The following is a 19,981-nucleotide window of genomic DNA, read 5'->3' as shown; positions in this document are numbered from 1 at the left end:
CTTCCCACCACCTGCGAGGCAGCGCCTGTTGGTATCATTCCCATGTTACCCAAGGACACCCTTCTCCAGCGAGGCAAGGAGGTTTGCCTCAGTCCCCACTGCCAGGAAGTGGCAGAGCTGGGCTTAAGCCAGAGCTCGCTCTCAGCCGCACAGTGGGTGTGGAGTCTCCAAGCTGATGGGAAGGAAGCCAGAAAAGTGGAGTCCTGGAGGGAGTGCCGCTCTCAGCCGTTGGCTTCCAAGACGTGGGGCTGCTAATTGTCCGGGCAGGCAGGTCTGCAGCTGCAGCTTCGCAGTTCAGCAGCCCTCGCAGCTGCGGCTTTGCTAACAGGCGGAGGGAACCAGCCACACCCAGCTGCTTGGGCCAGCTGGCCCTGGACCTCCTTCGGAGTCCCTCCTGCACCCAGGCCGGTGTGATCAGGTGCAGCTGTGACATTCCTCCCTGCTGCCTAGTTCCGATGGCAGACTCTGTGCAGGCTCGGTGGGGTGCGGGGGCCCCAGCTCAGGGCCCCTGTGGGCAGGATGTGGATTTTCCCTGGGACCACAGCTTGTCCCTGGAGCTGCCAGGGCGGGTCTTGAGGATGGTGAACAGTGTTGGGTCAGATTTCTATTCCTCCGGGCTTTCCATGTTGCCACAAAAGACCCCCCTCCCAGCCTGGCTCTTGATTTACACAGGCTTGCTCTGGCCATCCTTTGGTACAGTTTGAGCAGATTGGATTTCCTTCTCTTCAAACCTATCATTTCTTCCCTCTTTTTTACTGTCCCTTTTGTGAACACTGATTTGCTCTGGTTTATCCTTCAGGACTCAGCCTTCCATTGAGATGCTCTTGTAGTTCTTTCTTTTTAGATGAAGGTTGTTTTTGTTTTTGTTTTTTTAAGTATTGATTTATTTATTTTTAAGTAGGCTCCGTGCCCAACAAAGGGCTCAAACTCACGACCCTGAGATCAAGAGTCGCGTTCTCTACCGACTGAGCCAGCCAGGCACCCCTTGGCCAAAGGTTTTAAGTCCATGTACTAATTCTCCAGTCTGAGAGCATGTCTATGCATGAAAAAGCTGATGCCCCAGCAGGGAGCATCTATGGTGACCATACTGTATTGTCTCAAGTCCAGGACATGTCATTGTTCCATGTATCACTAAGAAAGAAAACCTGAGGAACAAAGAGAAGGAAAGTAACTGGGAGTGAGAGGCGGAGAAATCACACTGGGGAAGCCTGTTATCAGGGCCAGTGATTATTCAACTCAGTTAGTTGCCTGATTTACTTTGAAAATAGTGTGAACAAATTAAAAACAAATTCTTTTATGTGCTCTGTACATTCTCTTTGGGTTTTGTTTTGATCAATATTCTGACACAGAGGACAGATGCCACTCTAGACAATTTGAATAAAAAGGATTTATTACACCAGGTCAGATGGCGTAGCGGTTATTAAGACGGCTGAATGAAACTCTGTAGGATGAGAGTCCAGAAGACATTCTCAAGTCAAAAAAAAAAAAAAAGCTGCCAATTGAAGTGTGTTATTGATTGTAAGATGCACACTAAGTTCAGAGATTTTATTTTATTTTATCTTATTTTGTCGCAGAAAGAAAATTTTATTTGCAGCAAAGAAGGAGCTCATGGGGAATGGCTTCTAAAGCTGTACCTCCCAACTTCAGAGGTTTTAAACTGCAAAAAAAAAAAAAAAGTACATTTAGAATCATTAAGACACAGAACACAGAGATGTTTACAAGTACAATATATAGGGATGTTTGTGCTAACATGTTACTAGAATAGTCAATGACGATTCTGAACCTGCCCTGTGTTGTTGGGTTGAGGGTATCAACAAGGTGGCAAAATCCAAGGACAGCCCTTGCCTGGCAGAGGATCTCAGGGACATTTTCTAGAATCCTAGCTTGTTTTTGCGGGTAGGAGCTGGTTCCGTCTGGCCCCAGGAATCACCTGGTGAATGCCCGGAAAGTGTACTGCACCCCGATATGCTGAATGTAAATCTCAGCAGTGTCTGCTTTATGCAGCTCCTGGTGCCATATCCTCCTGTATGGTGGGGAAGACCCAGATGGGGAGAGGGGGCTGCTGGGTCAGTGCAAAGCAGACCCTCGTCAGCATTCCTGATGGCCCGACTCCAAGCTCAGCACCCTTCACTCCCCTCCCTCTGCTCGTTCCTTTCCTAGGACCCCGCCTGTCACTGCTGTTCAGAGTGTCAGTGCTGTGGGTTCTGCAAGTTCAGGGCTCAATCTGGGAGATAACCTGAGTCTCTGTCCATCTCTCGTAGCATGAGTTCAGGATTTTGCCTCTGATGGCTGGACCCTTTAATCTGACAAATGTTGATAAGCACCTCCTAGATGTCAGGAATGAAGGAGCTTCCTCGGTTTTCCCGGCGAGAGTGGTTCTTCGTGGAGCCACATTCAGGAAGCCGGGACTGCGGGGTGCTGTTCTGCACTGAAGTGGTGTCTCATTCCTGCAGGGCCTGTGGGAGCAGTGTCAGCTTCTGAAGAGTGCCTCGGTGTTTGCCCGCTGCCACCCCCTGGTGGACCCCGAGCCTTTTGTGGCCCTGTGTGAAAAGATTCTGTGCACGTGTGCCCAGGGGCTGCGGTGCCCATGCGTGGCCCTCTTGGAGTATGCCCGGGCCTGTGCCCAGCAGGGGATGGTCTTGTACGGCTGGACCGACCACACTGCATGCCGTAAGTCAGCACCCACCCTCCCAGCTGGGCATGAGTGGTGTCTGTCCTGGAGTGTCACTAGGGAAGCCCTGGGACAGTGTCACAATCCTGGGCCTTTGCCACACCCCAACTGGCCAGTGCCTGCAGGACCTTCAGTGCCTGGGCCACCTGGTCACAGAGGGCTGGCCTGCAGGCAGAATCCCTTCCCTTGAAAGCTGCAGCTGGGAAGACCTTCCCATGCCTCTGTTCTGTGCCATGCCTCCCCCCCGCCCCCCCCCCCCGACTCCCTCGGGAAATCTGTTGCCTGGACTTGAGAAACATCCTCCTTCCCTCATGGGACCCTCAGCCATCCTGATCCCAATTCACATCTTCACTGCCTGTCTGTCTGAATTGACGAGGAACAGGGCGTTGTCCCAACTATCCACGGGGTGATCTTGGAGAGCCTGGCAGGCTGTCATTACATCCTTCTCTTGTATTAACCCAGCCTTCCTTCCTCTGGCCACACTGCTTATCTGTCCCTCCCCCCCCCCCCTCACCTCACTTGGTGACGCCCGGGGTTTGGATCTCCCAGTCTCACTGGGTCCCTCGCCATTGTCATTGTCACCATTCCCACATTATCGTAACTGAGTAGGAGCTTCTCTGGTTACCTTGTAAGAAGCTTCCTCTCTCTGCAGACTTTCCCTAGATCAAAAGCCATGCAGATGGACAGTCTGCGATAATCATACAGGTCATCCCGGATGATAGAGACAGAGCGGGGAGCCGGATATTTACACCACACACATGTTTCTCAGTGTGTGTTTTTTCAGTTTATAAATTAGAGCTTTTATCTTTGCTGTGGAGGTGTGAGAAGGGGGTAATTAGCAGCTGGTTTCTCCTCTGTGAGGTGGAGCGGCTGAGTTTTTAGTTTTTTGAAGATAGGGTAGGGGGAGATGCCTGACGTATCTTGGAGGAGAAGGGGTTGGGGACAATCGTTTGGTGTTGTGAAGCCCAGAAAAGAGCGTTGGTGTGTTCCAGTTCTTCAGCTGCTCTGAGCCTCAGTTAGCCACGAGGTCGAGAGACTAAAGAGAGCCAGGCCCTGCCCAGGAGGAGCTGGGTCCAGTGGAAGGGGACAGATGCTTAGGCGATAAGGCTCCGAAGGCAGTCTTGCAGCACAGTGAAAGATAAATGTGGAGTGAATGTCACCCACGTGGGGAAGGTGGGCATGAATGGCGTGCACCCCGTGCTGGGTGGGGCCTTTGGTTGGGGCCAAGTTCATGAGGAAAGTGGGGCCCTTAGAGGAGGGGTGTGATGGAGGACACATTTACCTCTTGTTTGTTCCCAGGAGGACATTTATTTTCAGCTTAGAGGAGTTTGGTATTACTTTGAGACGGTTTTAGGTGAAAGGGACCAAAAAAATCCCAAGTTCTTCATGGAAAACAGATGACCGAGGGGAAGGGGTGGTGGTCCCAGGTGACCCTGTTGAGTCTTGGCCAAGCCTTACAAGATGGAAGATGTTCCTTCAGGGGAGGGTGGTTGGCAGGATGGTCTTGGAGGGCATGTTGGCCATTTGGGTGCCATTGGGGTGAAGAAGGCCCCTGGGGCCCTGAAGACAGAGGGGAGAAGCAGGAGAACATGAAGGCTCTGAGTACATATGAGGCTCTCTCTGGGAGGGAGCTGCTCTGGGGAGACCCCTGGCTTTTCCATTTCAGGACCGGCATGTCCTGCTGGCATGGAGTATAAGGAATGCGTGTCCCCTTGCGCCAGAACTTGCCAGAGCCTGCACGTCAAAGAAGTGTGTCAGGAGCAATGCGTGGACGGCTGCAGCTGCCCTGGTAATAAACTCATTTTATTCACAAATCCGAGACCTTGCCAGTGCCCTGGGCTTGGGGAAGCCAGATGAAGGCTACTTGTGTTTGCTCCCCATTGCTAAAATCAGAAGCCTTTTATTTATTTTTCAAAAGTCTTTGTACTGAGTGATCAGGATTGAGCTGGCGTTTATTTGTAATTGATGTTTTCCTGTTGTACTGTATCCATGAAAGCGCGTGTGTCTAGGAAACAGAAGGATGGTCTGGGCTCCAACAGTGACTTTGTTTGGGGAGCATGTGACCCAATCTGAGCTGCGGTTTTGTTTTCTCAGTGAAGTGTCAGGGAAGCGGTCTGAGTGAACGATCTTTTAAAATGTCTCCTGGGTTTGCCACGTGAGCTCAACTGAAAGAGAGCTTTGCACTAGAAAGTTTTTCTCAGGAGAGGCTGAGCTTTGGTGAAAAACCCTGTTTAATTACAGAGAGTGAGGCCTGTGTGTTTGGACTCTCCTGACTTGCCCACTTGGAAGACCTTGAACAAAATTCTTGCCTCCTTTCTTCACCTGTGGAACGGAGATTAATAATGCCCTCTCTTTCATTGCATTAATGTGAAAGGTCAACATCACACAACAAGTTTTTGGAGCTTCTGGGGAGAAGCCCTCAGCCTAGACTCCTGACCCCCTCACTGGTAGACCTTGAGCAAAGCCCTTTCCCCCATTTCTTCAGCAGTAGAGAGGAGATTCATAATCCCCCTCTCCCAGGTTGCACAAACGTGGGAGAGCAACAGTGCAGGACAGGTTCTTTGTGCTTCCTGGAAGAAGCCCTCGGCTGTGATCATTCGTGGGGATTCTGTAGTTGGGAGATGAGCAATGATGGTAAGTTGAGTCTTTGCCTCGATGCCCTTGAACACAGAGGGACAGCTCCTGGATGAAGGCCGCTGCATGGAAAGTGCTGAGTGTTCGTGTGTGCACGCCGGGAAGCGGTACCCTCCAGGAGCCTCCCTCTCGCAGGACTGCAACACCTGGTAGCTGGGGCTGTGCGCTGTGGGCTGGGGCGGGGGAGGGGGTGCACTGGGTAGTGGCAGGTGCGACAGGACCTGGTTGGGCAGAGGGAGGAGAGGCAGAGATGAGGTGGTTTGGGAGGGTGGAGAAGTCGTTGACGAGGAGCAAGGATGGTGTTATGGATGGGCCTAGAGGAGGGGGTCAGGGAGGGAAGGACGCTTTAAGTGCAAACATCATCTCTAGCTTTCCCCCCAAACTATGCTTTAGTTAATGGCTCTCTCTGAAGAAGGACTGTATGACAGTCACCAGGCCACAGGCAGTTTTCTTCTTGAATACACAACCCTTTGTTCCACATCCAGGCCTCTTTCCTTTGCTGTCGTTTCCTTGCTTGGCTGTCTCCCAGGAGTCCCCATGGGCTGCCTGGCGTGGTCCTGGGTTGTCATTTTCAGCAGCCCCCCTGTTCTCTCTTCCCCTAGCTGTGTGGGGGTAGGGAGCAGTTGGGGGAGTAGGAATTTTCTGGGTGGCTGGTGGATTTTCAGAGACATTGGGTCTCCTAGGTTTTCTTCTTCCATCTCTCCATCAGGGCTTCTTCCCCTTGGCATGATCTCCAAGATTCCCCTGTGGCCACAGCCCTGTGCTGTTCACCTTTAACCTCATAAAGATCCCCCCTCACGGCAGCTCCTTTCTCTTCCCAGATCTCTTCCTTTTGGGGGCTGTGGTATCTGTGATGAGTTCTTGATCTGTTCATGTACCCTTGTGTTTGCACAACTACCCATGACCTGTGCTGCTCTCCCCAACAGCATTTGCCGAAATAGCCTGTGGGTCTGCAGCAATGAAGAATGCCCAGGTAGGTGACCTTTTGCTCATTCCCTCCCTCCTCTGAATGGAGAGGTGTGTCATCCTTGCCAGACAGGGAGGGCCACATCTCAAGGCAGGGAGGAGGTGGCCTCTGCACCACAGCTGTGGCCCCCTGACTACAGCTGTGGTTTCTGATACCAGCTGTGCTAACCCACTCATGGGCCAGCAGAAGGACATCTTGTGTAGCTGAAAGGGCAGAATGCACCTGGTCTAAGGTTTTATTGTTGTTTTCTGGTCACCTGTTTGCTCAAAGGATTATGGTTGAATGAGCTGTAAGGACTGTGAGGTCACAGTTGACTAAACAAAGATGATGCAAATTCTTTGGAAATTAAGAGGAAGAAGGGCCCAGTAATTCTTTAAGCTCAGAGTGAGAAGTTTCTGGAATGCCTGATAGGAAGATCTTAGAATGGCCCAGGAGCTAGGAAAATCAGATCACCAAATGATTTCTTCTACTCCATCCCCTCCCTGGAAAATCTCCTTACAGGAAAAGTTGCTGTATAATCTCTGCCCTTTACTTGGTCTTCTGTTTGGCCCTAACTCTATTCTATTTGCTGCAAACTTTGCCCATTAGAAGCTCCCTTCTGCCTCACCCCTCCCCTCCCCAATAACACGGGCTCTTCACTTGATAATTTTCCCTTTTGTGCTCACTCACGTGGTGTTTGCTATGTGTTAGGCTCTGTGCTAGGCGCTTTACATGTGAGTCTGTGAGGCAGGTGCAGTTTATTCTAGGTTTACAAAAGAGGAAGCAGAGCCAGAGAGGTTATATAACTTGCTCAGTGTCACACGGCCGCTAAGAGACAATGACAGGACTCATACTCCAACTATCTGATTTCTACTTTTCTCCTTCCCTTTACTCCCCTTCCTGGTCATCAGTCTGTTCCTTTGCAGGAAGGTCTTTCCATCCTTCATGAGCTCTGGAGAGACCCCACATTTGGTTAAAGACCAGCTCAGCCTCAGACCATATGTTGGATACTACTTTTTGGGTTCCCATGGTTTGTACAGTGGAATAAAAAACTGAAGACAAATAGCCAGATAACAGGCTCCCCTCTCTTAGGCCCCAAGAGGCCACATTGGCTTTGGTGGGCTACCAGGGGCTTGAGCTTGGATACTAGGATCATATTTGGGGCCTATGGCTTTAGGGTCATTTAGGAACTTACTCAATGTCCACTATACTGGAAATATTCTGAAACTAGATGGAAAGTGGGCACTAGGGCTAGGTCAACTACTCTGGCTCACAGATGGCCAACCAGCCAGTTTATCTTCTGTGCAATTTAAAATAAAAAATTTTTTTTGATGTTTGTTTATTTTTTAGAGAGAGAGGAGACAGAGCACTAGCAGGGGAGGGGCAGGGAGAGAGGGAGACACAGAATCTGAACCAGGCTCCAGGCTCTGAGCTGTCAGCACAGAACCTGATGTGGGGCTCAAGCTCACAAGCTGCGAGATCATGACCCGAACTGAAGTTGGATGCTCAACCAAATAAGCCACCCAGGCACCCCTCTTCTGTGCAATTTTTAAAGGAAGCATGAAGGACAAAAGATTGTTCTTGCCACTGATATCAGTGCTCCAATTTAACATCATCACACCCTGTGAAAGACCTAAGGAATCCTTTGAAAGATAAAAGGTTGCTGCAAATGACTTGTGAAAAAACTTTTAATATCTAAATCATAAGCATTCACTGTATAAGATCTGTTGAGCCACAATGGATGGAATTAGGAATTTACTTAACTGTGTTTTGTCAGATTGACTACCAGATTAAGAATTCTTTAAAAAAATTTTTTTTAATGTTTATTCATTTTTGAGAGACAGAGAGAACAGAGCTTGAGTGGGGGAAGGGCAGAGAGAGAGGGAGGGAGAATCCAAAGTAGGCTCTAGGCTCTGAGCTGTCAGCACAGAGCCTGACGTGGGGCTTGAACTCACTAACTGCAAGATCATGACCTGAGCTGAAGTCGGACACTCAATCCAATCACCTGAGCCACCCAGGTGCCCCCCAGATTAAGAATTATTAATTACCACTTTCTATAGGGAGCATCTTCCACCCACCCATCCACTCATCCATCCACCCATCCAATCAACCATCCATTTATCCCTCCATCCCTCCATCTACCCACCTACCCGTCGATCCATTCATCCATCCATGCATGCAAACATCATCCATATATCCATCTAACAAACAATTCATCCATCCATCTGTCCATCTACCATCTGTCCGTCCATTCATTCATTCATCCATCCATCCATCCACCCATCCATTCATTCATCCATCCATCCATCCACCCATCCACCATCCATACATCTATCCATCTATCTACCCATCCAACAATGACTGGAACACTCACTGTGCACATGATGGAATGCTTGGTCTGGAACAGACAATACAATTCCCTGGTCTTCAGTTCAAAATTTAGAATCTAGCTTTGCTGAGGATGAAAGAAATTTTCTTGATGCTTTAATGGGAAGATAACCAGTTCCAACTCTGGAGTCTACTGGGTAGTTTGATATTTTGCCAACACAATCACTAAGCTTTCGTTCTGTATATTCAAAGCCTCAGCTCTGACCCTCTTTTTCTAGTACTGGAGTTTAGTTGGTCATCTCCCACTCCGTTTTTACCTATAGCACATAGGCATATTTCTATTCCTTGCCATGATTCAGCTGGCAGTGGGCCTGTCTTATGCCCTCAGTGTGATGATTGCTGGTAGAGCTTCTGATGGAAAGGTTCTGGAAGGGGATATACTTGGCTTTGCTAGTATAGCTAAGAGCAGGCTGTGGCTTTTCCATAGTCCCTGGAAGAGCTGACATTGTGAGCCTTAGAAATAGAGAGCTGGGTTTTGATTCTGTGAGATAAGATGAGAGTGTACTAGTTGCTTATTATTGTGTAACAAATTACCCCAACTTAGCAAACAACAAACATTTATTATCTTAGAGTTTCCATATGTCAAGTATCTGGGTGTGGCTGAGTCTGGCCCAAGGTTTCTCAAGAAACTGTAGTCAAGTTGTTGACTTGGGCTATGGTCTTATCTGAAGGCTCTATGGGGACTGAGGAGGACACGTTGAAGCTTAGTCACGTGATGGTTGGCAGGCCTCAGCCTCTCACTATGTGGACCTCTCCTTGGGGATGCCCCATGACATGACAGCTGGCTTCCTCTAGGGTGAGTGATGTCAGAGAGAGTGAAGGAGAGCAGTCAAGGCAGAAGCCATGGTCTTTTAAAACCCTGATCTCCGAAGTGACATCCTTCACTTCTGCTGTATTGTATTTACTAGAAACAAGTCAACATGTCTAGTCTACACTCAAGGTGAGGGGATCACACAAAGACATGAATATAGGAGGTGGGACCATGGCAGGGGGAGATTCTTAGCAGCTACCTGGCACAGCGCATATGTATAGGGAGTGGGAGGGAGAAGAAGTTGCCCAGGAGAGCATCAGTCTATATAGAGAGGGGCTGGAACTTCTGTTAAATGCTCCTTAGGCCTTCACTGCTCATTGCATCCCTCTGTTCTGGTTAAGAGTTAGGGCAGCTCCAGGCATAACTGTGGTTTCCCCATAGTCTGCAGACTTCCCTTTCTGTAACCTCAAGCTTCCCTTCCCATCCTCTGCAAAACACACTGCCCAGAGAAGTTCTGCTAATTTGGCTCCCATTGAACCATAAATGTTTGGTTAGGATCAGTGAGGAAGGAGTATGCCTATTAATAGGGACTATTCCTCAAACACATAAAGCTCTGGTTAGAATTTCAGACTCCTGATGGAAGAGTGTGGAAGGTTCTTTCTTGCAGCTGGGAAGGTAGGAGTGGAGGGCTTCTCATTTGCCCATCCTGTGCACATGGACGGGTAGCATTGCAGGGGGCCAAGGGAATGGGCTGTGCACTCAGTCAGCCTGGCTGGGATTCCAGTCCCACCACTTACTAGCTGGGTGACATCTAGCAAACTGTCTGATCATTTGTAGCCTCAGTTTCCTGATCAGCATCCTAACACAGGGATGATAACAGCAGCTTCATCTCATGGAAGCTGTTGCTTGAGCTTCCAATAAGCACAATAAGCACTCAATAAGCTCTCAATAAATGTTAGCCATTTTCATCCTCGCAGTCATAACTGCCTCATTAAGCGGAGTCAGAGAAGGACTGAGACACAGGCACACATGCAGAGGTGTCTGGCACGGTAAAGGGTGGTGGGAGGCAGGGTGTGGCTGGGGCCGGCGGGGCAGGAGGGTAAGACAGAGCCTGGGCCTACCTTGAGCTTGGCCGTGAGACAGGGGAGGGCCTTGACGTAACTTGTTACTCATTTGGTTCTGGATAATTTCTGATGCATTCTAACACAGCCCTGTAAGTCAACCTTAGGATTCAAGCTGTCTGTTCTGAAGCTTTCAGGAAGGAAGACAGACTTCCTCATTGGCTAACAGAGAGTGATCAGGGCCAATGCCTGTCCAGGGAGAGCAAACTTTCCTAGGTGCCTGGGCTTGCCTGGGAGATCTGAATGCCTGAGTTCATGCGAAGTCTCCTGGGGCCTGCCCCGGCCAATACTGGGGTTTCTGGAGTCACGCCGGGCCACTGTCAGGACAGGCCAGTGCACCCCCTTTAGAAACCGGGGCTCCCTTCCACTCAGTCTCCATATCCAGACTCAGTCGTACCTATGGCCCTTGGCATGGGCCCATGTGTGCCCAGGATCAGAATGATATCGGGCTTAGCTCTCACAAAATTAGGCTTATGAGAAACTGCAGGAGCGAAGCCATGAGGCAGTGTTGGGTGGTGTGAGTGCTTTGAGCTCTGGAGGCAGACAGAATGCTCATGCTCAAATCCCCATCTGAACACCTTGGGGCCATGGGCGAGTTTCTCTCTGTGCTTTAGTTTCCTCATCTATGAACTGGGGATAATGAGGACTGCCTCCTGGGAGCAGTAAATGAGATGGTACCTACGGAGCACTTAGAAATGCATCTTGTGCCTTTGGAGATTATGTTATTGTGATTTAGAGGCAGGCTTTGGTGAAAACTTAACGTTGGGGGAAGTCTGTGTTCCTTTGCTAAAGGCCTGTGGGCTGGCGTTTCTGTCGGGTGCGTGGAAAAGCATGGAAGCAGATGGGCTGAGCAGAGAAGCCCCTTAGAGGGCTCACTTCCTGCAAACAAAAGGGTTTATTTTAGAAGAGGTAATGTGTTTCCATCAGATGAGAGATATCTTTTCCTTTTCCTTTTTTTTTTTTTTAAATCAGGGAGGATCTTTACTCATGTAGTGGGTCTGCTTTAATTCCTGGCTGTTCAGGGGCGCGGGGGTGGCTCAGTCAGTTAAGCATCCGACTTCGACTCAGGTCATGATCTCATAGTTCGTGGGTTCGAGCCCCGTGTCAGGCTCTGTGCTGGCAGCTCAGAGTCTGCAGCCTGCTTCGGATTCTGTGTCTTCCTCTCTCTCTGTTCCTCCCCCGCTCACACTCTGTCTCTCTCTCTCTCTCTCTCTCTCTCAAAAATAAATAAAGCTTAAAAAGAAAATTCCTGGCTGTTCTACTTTTGGTACTATGTTAAGAATCACCTGTTCTTCATCCATTCACCAAACTTCTATTGCCCACCTGGCCTGTCTGGTGGTGGGCTAGCTGTTTGCTGGGAGCTGCCTTTTGCTGGCTGACCAGCTGACTGGGCATGTCCTGGCTGTCCTGCTCTGGGCAGAGTGGGTGAGCATTGCACCCCGTGGCCCATTGTTCTGGCTAATGTCCCAGCCCCCAGGGCTGAGTGGTACCTGGCAGCCTACCCATCCGTGTTCTCAGCTTACCTGCCTTGCAGCTCCATCCCTCAGTTGTACCGAGGCAATGAGCTGAATGTAGTATTTAGGCTTTGGATTCCTGAGAAACTTCAGAACACAGACCAGCGGGGGGCAGAGCAGGAAATCAGATCGGAGGATTAGATTCTAGCTCTGGAAGTTTTGCTTTTGAATGTTTGTACATTCTCTCGTTGACCCCTCTTTTCCTTCGCCTTGTCAGAGATAACGCAAGTCCAGTTTCATACTTAGATAAGAGCGCTCCTGAGAAAACAGAGAAAGGTCAGGGGAAGAATTCCCACCCATTTTATTGCCACAGGGTCAAGACATTTGACACAAAGCGCCGTATCACTCTGCAGAATGGTGGTGGGTTCTGAGAAATAGCCATTTGAGAAAGGCTTTCCTGTGACACCAGTGGATTTGGAATTTCATACATCAGCTGGGATAACCCTTGCCCCTACCTTATTGCCTGTTCTGTTCTGCCTTCCACGAACAGTGACCCTCACTCTTGCCCTTCTTTGGGGTCAGTGTAGTGGGAGGACATGATCTGTTCCTACTAACAACACTTCTGACACCAAATTTGTGTGCTTTTCCCCCAAGCCAACCCATTCTTTGACTTTCTGGATACCAACTGAGTGTCCTGCAATTCAGTTCTGACACAAAGACCCGAAATCAGTGCAGACCCAACAGATTAAGGGCTCAGTCCCACCAGACTGCCCCACTTCAGATGCTAATCACAAGTACTGGGTTCTCATGGTACCCACTTCTGTTTGACTTGGCTACAAGTTAGGGGCTCCCACAATGCCTTCTTCAGGTTCAGTAATTTCCTAGAATGGTTCACAAAACTCCGACACTTTACGTACTATTACTATTTATTATAAAGGCTATTATAAAGGGTACAGATCAACAGCCAGATGAAGAGGTGCATAGGGCAAAGTCCAGAAGGATCCTGAGCATAGGAACTTCTGTCCCCATGGAATTGGGGTGTGCCACCCTCTTGCATGTGCAGACATTCACCAACCCAGAAACTTTCCAAACCCTGTTGTCTAGGGATTTTAATGGAAGTTTTATTATGCAGGCATGGTCAGTTATTAATCCCCAGCCTCTCTCCCATCTCTGGAGGTTGGAGGGTGGGGGCCAAAAATTCCAGCTCTTTGATCATGCCTGGGTCTTTCTGGTGACTAGCCCTCATCTGGAATCTATCTAGGAGCCCACCAAGAGTGGTTTCATTAGAACAAAAGATGCTGCTGTCACCTAGGATATTCCAAGTGCTTTAGGAGCTCTGGGTCAGGAATCAGGGAGAAAGAACAAATACATATTTCTTGTTATTGCAGAGGGTGATGCCAATAATGATCTGGGCCTCCCTATTTTCTCCTAATTTCTTCTGGGCTGAGTGTAGCTTCCTGGCCCATGCCATTTTGGAAGGGTCAGCTGCCCTGGGGACTAGTCAGAGGACACTCAGTAACCTGAGGCTACTCTCCCTTACCCCTGCCTTCCAACACATACCAAAGGCAGGGCCACACCTGGGCCAAAGCTGTGCCTGCTGTACCCTTCAGTGAAAATGCAGGCATGAGAGGCAGGAGGCGGTGGCGGGGGGAGGGGGGGTTGCTGTGGAACTTGTCTTGGGCAGATGGGGAGCAGAGATCTCCCTGCAGTCTCTGGGAACCCACTGACCATGCGACTGAGCCCAGCATCAGCCCCTGGGGATGGGTCGAGGTGGGACTGGCTATAAGATCCTTGTAAGAGGAACTTCAGGTTTAGACAGGATTAGTGCTGTGGAGAACAGATGTCTGCTGTTTGGAGGTCAAGGGTGACTGAGTAGGAAGGAGGGCCCCCTACTTTATGGAATGGCCATGGTGTGTGTCTATATTTATTTTTCTAAAGAGTAGAAGGCACAGATGAGAGGAAATACATAAAAAGAGATTTGGGAAGAGATCCAGATCCACACTTTAGCTTCAATGGGTCCATTGTGGGTCCCGGAGATGGGATTGCCCTGAGTTGGGGCGGGGCCTGTAGGGAATCACTGGAGACATTGGCAGAGGTCCCCCTTGCATGGACATTTGCCAGGATGTGTGATCTCTGGTCTGTGGTTCACTGGGCCAATGGCATGGCTGGATTGTGGTCTGGGGGAGGATGGAGGGGGGTTCAGGTGGAGGGTGAGCTGAGGGCTCCGAGTTGCGGGGCAACAAAGGGGTGTCCTCGTACCCACCCACAGATGTGTCAGCCTGAGCTAGGAAGCTGGCTTGGATGGTGGTGAGATCATGGGCAGATGGCCTCCTGGCCCCCCATTGGCCCCAACTGAAGTCACAACAGGGGACTTGCCCACGAGGAGACCTTAGGGCCACCCCTCAGCTGCGGGGTGAGGATGGCACCTTGGTCTCTGCCCTGCTGAGCTCAGAGAATGCCTGCCTCACCCCTCCTCTGTCCCCCATCTGGGCTGGCCTTTTAGCCTGCTTGCCTTAGGGAACTCTCGTGGGTGGGGCTGTGCCCTGTGGCCCCCCCCCCCCCCCCCACAACACCAGTGCAGAGAAAGGCCTGTTCCTGGACCAAGCAACACCTGACCCCAGCAGAGCCAGATCCTGTGGGGCGGCTGTAGGGAAGGGCTGGGAGTCACAGTGAACTGAGAACAAGGAGCTGCGGGCTCTGGGCTGGGCTCCACCACTGACTGCATGTGGCTGTCACTTCCCTTAGTCCTCCCTTCCATAAAGTGAGACATTGACCCGAAGATCCTACTGTGACCTCTCACGGACTGAGGAGAGGGACCCGAGTTAGAGTCCTCCTGTGGAACACGTTTTCAGACTGGTGTGGGGAAAGAACATCTGGAGTTTCCACTTGGGGTGCCTGGGTTGCATGTGCATTCCACCTTTGCCACCTCCGAGGGGCTTCCGCACCTCCTACTGCTCTTACCTCCCTCCTCTGTGTCCCTCCAGGGGAGTGTCTCGTCACAGGACAATCCCACTTCAAGAGCTTTGACAACAGGTACTTCACCTTCAGTGGAGTCTGCCAGTATCTGCTGGCGCAGGACTGCCAGGACCACACCTTCTCTGTTGTCATAGAGACTGTCCAGGTGAGCTTGCCTGCCACAAGTCAGGAAGCTGTGACCGGGGTTGGGGCAAGGTGGTCCCGTTTCCTTCGTGAGCTGCTGGGGTACATGCTCCAGAGACCGAAGCAAGGAGGGGAAGTCTAGAGGGCACAGGGCTCCCCGCTGAGGATTGAAGTCCCAGACTGGCTTTGGAACCATAGGCCCAAGAGTTCTTTATAAAGACTGGAGCAGGACTGGGAAAGGGTGTGGGGAGCTGGGCTCAGGGCCGTGTTCTGGCACACCTCCAGGGGCCCACTCACAGAGACCGCTCCATCAGAATGGAGCTGCTTCTCCTAAGAAGGCCAGATGCTGTGTGGGGCTGTGCTCTTTCTCTGAGGAAATGGGTCCTGGGCTGGGGCACTGGGCTGGGGTTGTGGTGACATCACTCTGTGTGCCGCTCTTGGCAGTGCGCTGATGACCCTGATGCTGTCTGCACCCGCTCTGTCACTGTCCGCCTGCCCAGACTGCACAACAGCCTTGTGAAGCTGAAGCATGGGGGAGGAGTCTCCATGGATGGCCAGGACGTCCAGATCCCTCTCCTGCAAGGTGTGCTCCCTCCTCCTCCAGGCCTGGGGCGGGTGCAGCTCACCTACAGAGCTCCTGCCCCTCAGCAGTGCTCACTGCCCACCTCTTCTGTGAGGAGAGCTAGCTTCGGAGGGGTGGGTATCCTCTATCCTCGGCATGCATCCTTTCAAGAAAGGAAGGCTTCCTGGAGGAGGAGGAGGATGGGTGGAGGAAGCTGGCTGGAGGCAAGGGAGCTGCTCTCTGGCATGGAAAGGGCGCAGAGGGGGAAAGGGGACCAAGAAGGTTTTCACTTGGCTTGAGCCAAAGGGGCGAGTTGAAGGTTGGGCCCGGTGGTTGGAGCTCTCCTTTGAGGTGGGAAAGGAGCAGAGGCTGACGTGGAGAGGTTAGGGGGTGGCTGATGATGCGTCAGACCAGAGGATATCGTGGGGCAAAGCCAGGCGACCCTGTGACCTGTGGGAAGAGCCGACCTGTCCAGTGACTTTGCCAGTTGGCACCACACCCTTTTGAGCAGCGTAATTGCCACCTTCACCCTCAAAGTGGCTGTCAGATCCTTCCTATTTCTTTCCCATGACCTTCATGGACCATGTGGCCCATTATCCTGTCATTGACCACAGCACATCCACCTGTGTTTAATGCTGTCTGAGTCTCCCCATGAGGTACCTTCCTCCAGGGCAAGAGATTATGTCTCCTACCTCGTCTCCAGTGAGAACTACTGTATTCAACCACACAGCATCGCTCAGACATGACGACTGAGTAACTCAGCCTAGAAGTGGGGTGCAAGGCCAGAAGGGCTTGGGGAATACTCAGGGGTCAGGGGTTCAATGGGAGGCAGAGCCTCAGAAGCCAAGGATGCAGAAGCCTCTGCCGCCTTCTTGTGGCAGTGGAGTGAATGGCAGGCTACGGCCAGGGTACAGGGGCACCTTTCTACGGCACCCAATTTGTACTACATCCTGATTATCCTTTCTCCTGAGACCCCGTTAAGCCTCATGGACATCCCCATCTGCCCCCAACTCCTTGATTTCATTGTTACAGTCCTTCGTGAGATACCCCGTCTCTTCCCACTATACATCTGCCTGTCACCACCCTGCCCTCTCCCCATCTCAGCCTAAATCCTGTCCCTGCTCTGTTCCAGGTGACCTCCGCATCCAGCACACCGTGATGGCGTCCGTGCGCCTCAGCTATGGGGAGGACCTACAGATGGACTGGGATGGCCGTGGGAGGCTGCTGGTGATGGTAGGTGCCCTCCCAAACACTGCTTCCCTGTAGCCTGGACCTTACAAAGTTCTTCTTGTGCTCTGGCAGAGCTCTGGCTTTATGTGGTGGGAGAAGAATTCCTCTATCCCCAGGCCCTACGCCCCCAGAATAAGGAACAGGCCTCTCTTGTTTATGAGAGGCTGGTGTTTGTTGTCTGGACACCCCTTGTTTGCCCTGGGGGTTCTCCCTTCTGGGGCTCTGGTGCCCCAAGGCCTTCCAGACTGGGCTGGCTCCTGAAGGGCTAGGAGGTAGCCTTCGGTGCCCAGCCTCCTGGCTGCAACAAAGCTGGGGAGCAGGGGTGTCTCTCAGGGGGTGCCCGCTGTGGGCAGCAAGGGAAGAGCCCATCTGGAACTCGCAGCCAAGGTCCCCTGTTGTGCACCCTGGGGGAGAAAGCCATCCTACTGCCCAGTAAGTTTGCCCTGGGAACTGCCAAATCCCTCCCCCATCCCTGGGTCTCTGTGGTCTGGGGGGCCACTTCCTTGTGTTCTCCGTGGCCTCAGAGTCACATTTGGGTGGCAATCCATAGATTTCAACAGGGCTTCCTCTCTGGAAATTTTCCAGAGCAGATGGGCAGTGTGGTTGCCACTGCCATTTTTATAAATGAAGGAACCCAGGCTCAGGTGAGTCAGGACACGTGCCCAGGACTACACACGTGATTGGTGTTGGAGCGGGATCAGCTCTCTGGCAGTGTCATTCCTGCTGGACCAGAGCTTCTCATTTCTTGGTCTTCAGATGACTTTGTACTCTTAAAAATTATTGAACACCCCAAGATCTTTTACAGAGGTTGTATCTGTCAATATTTACCATGTTGGAAATTAGAGAATTAAAATACATACTTATGAATTCACTTAAAAAATAACAATAATAATATATCGTATGCCTGAAACTAATATAACAATGCATGCTAATTACACTTGAATTGAAAAAAACCCAAACAAAAATAACAATAATAAATCCACTACATGTTAACATAAACAATAATTTTTTTTTGAAAAATAACTATGTTTTCCAAAGGAAAAATAAGGAGAAGAATATTATTGTTTTACATTTCTGCCAATTTCTTTAATGGCTGGCTTAATAGGAGACAGCTGGAGACTCGCATCTCCTTCTGCATCCAGTCTTTTGCAACATTATGTGTCATGTAGCCTCTGGAAAATTCCACTGTACACTTGTAAGAACATGAGAGGGAAAAAGCTGAATAACATCTCTGTATGATTAGGAAAGTAGTTTTGGCCTTGTGGACACCTTGAAAGGGCTTCAGGGACCTCCATGCCCCAAAGGGTCCCAAGACCTCAGTTGAAGACCATAGCGCAGGAAGATCTCGGAGAGCTTCTTGTCAGCCTCTCCTCTGCAGTTAGAAATAAAACCCATCATTTCTGGAGCAAGAAAGAACTCACCCTGGTCTCATGGTCTTTTGGTTACAGAGTTAGGATCAAAACTCAGGTCTCCTGACCCCCGACTAACTCACCTCCTGCACCCTGGTCTTCAGGAAGGGTGCCTCCCACCCTGCCATTGGCCATACCACCTTCTCTAACCTCTCATGTCACAGTAAGGGTGCTTGTGATCTGAGGGCTGAGCCTACCTCTGGAACAAGCCAAGAGGACCCAGGGGACAGAGGAAGATACTGCCTTAGTGGGGATAGTGTGACAGCAGGCCTGGGGGTGACCAGAGGGACTTTGTGGGGGAGTGAGGGTACTCACAGTCTGGGAATGAGGAGGAAAGAGAGGCTACTGAGGCACAGGTGGAGGGAGTGAAGACATCACCTGTTTCGCTGCTCAGGTCAGGGCTGGCCTTGACTACAGGCATTGCATTTCAGCTTGTGTCCTCAGAAGAACCTCATTCATTCACGAACTTGCTCAGTCATTTGTTCAACACATAGTTAGTGAGTGTCCAGAGGCACCATTCTAGAGGACAAGACTACAACTGTGAAACTCCGCAGACAAGGATCCCTGCCTCACTTAATTTATGTTGTACTGGGGGAAGACAGACGATAAACCAACCAAACCAGTAAATTATATCGTATATTAGAAGGAAATCCTGAGGAGGTGAATAAAGCAGAGAAAGGGACAAAAAGTGTCAGGGTCTGAGCATTTACATTTTAAGTAGGGATGTTAGGGGGCACCTGGGTAGCTCAGTCAGTTAAGCATTTACAGCTCAGGTCATGATCTCATGGTTCATGAGTTCAAGTCCTGCTGAGCTGTCAGCACAGAGCCTGGAGCCTGCTTCGGATTCTCTGTCTCCCTGTCTCTCTGCCCCTGCCCCACTCGTACTCTGTCTCTGTCTCTGTCTCTCTCTCTCTCACAAAAGTAAAATTTAATTAAAAAAATTAAAAAAAAATAGGTCAGGGAAGGCCTGGGTGCCTAGTGTGGCCAAACTTGAAATTTGTAAGGCAAACAGGGAAACGTTACTTTATTCTCTCCTAATGGCATTTCCTTGGGTACATTTTATATGGGTCTGGAACCTTCCACTAGATTGTTCATCTTGCATCCTGTGAAGTCATAGCTGGAAGCTGGAAGGGGCTCCAAGAGATGTCCGTAGGAGCTCAGTTCTAGTGCATGATGGTTTCAACACAGGGAGGTCATCTGGCTGTGTTAATTACATGCAGAGCAGGAGTCAGGATTCTGGGGTCCCAGACCTAGTTCCATCTTTGAATCAGGGCCGTCTCAATAGAAACCAGCAGCTGCCTCAAGCTATAAAGTGTGAAAGGCAGGTTTAACTCCCCAGCTTGTCTGTGAATATGCACTTTGGGCTCAGAAAGACGGAGAACAAGCCACATGCTGATGGCCTGGAGTTTGACCCGCAGAACTATCCTGGTCACCCATAGTGGGCTGCCCCAGATTCCTTGCTGACCCTACCTCCTCTGATCACACCACCTAGAGTCCTCCTTGGTCATGGTCCTTTCTTCCCAATGACACTCAGCGGCTGAGTCAAATTGAGATGGGAAGGTGTTGTTCTTTGTCACTGGGACTACTTGGACCATAATGGACTCAGCCTGCTTCACCCACACGTGTGACCGATATAAGTGTTCAGTAAAGGGGTGCTGACTTTGCACTTGATTCCGTGGGTGTCAGGGCTACCGTGACTCCTCTGACAGGCGAGGG

The 19,981-nt window shown here is 50.5% G+C and overlaps 1 protein-coding gene across 2 annotated transcripts in view; it reads left to right on the top strand.

The window, feature by feature from the left end:
* The window catches only part of VWF (von Willebrand factor), a 137,407-nt gene that overhangs the window by 32,657 nt on the left and 84,769 nt on the right, over nt 1-19,981 (top strand). For both annotated transcript variants that reach the window (XM_045060755.1, NM_001246279.1), the window contains 7 exon segments: nt 2,454-2,670; nt 4,338-4,460; nt 5,343-5,454; nt 6,232-6,278; nt 14,950-15,086; nt 15,509-15,647; nt 16,759-16,859. In XM_045060755.1, coding sequence (XP_044916690.1) covers nt 2,454-2,670; nt 4,338-4,460; nt 5,343-5,454; nt 6,232-6,278; nt 14,950-15,086; nt 15,509-15,647; nt 16,759-16,859 — 876 coding nt within the window.

Source organism: Felis catus, chromosome B4 (genome assembly GCF_018350175.1).
Source record: "Felis catus isolate Fca126 chromosome B4, F.catus_Fca126_mat1.0, whole genome shotgun sequence".
Taxonomy (NCBI): domain Eukaryota; kingdom Metazoa; phylum Chordata; class Mammalia; order Carnivora; family Felidae; genus Felis; species Felis catus.
Note: the sequence above shows the minus strand (reverse complement) of the source record. Positions and strands in the feature narration are given on the sequence as shown.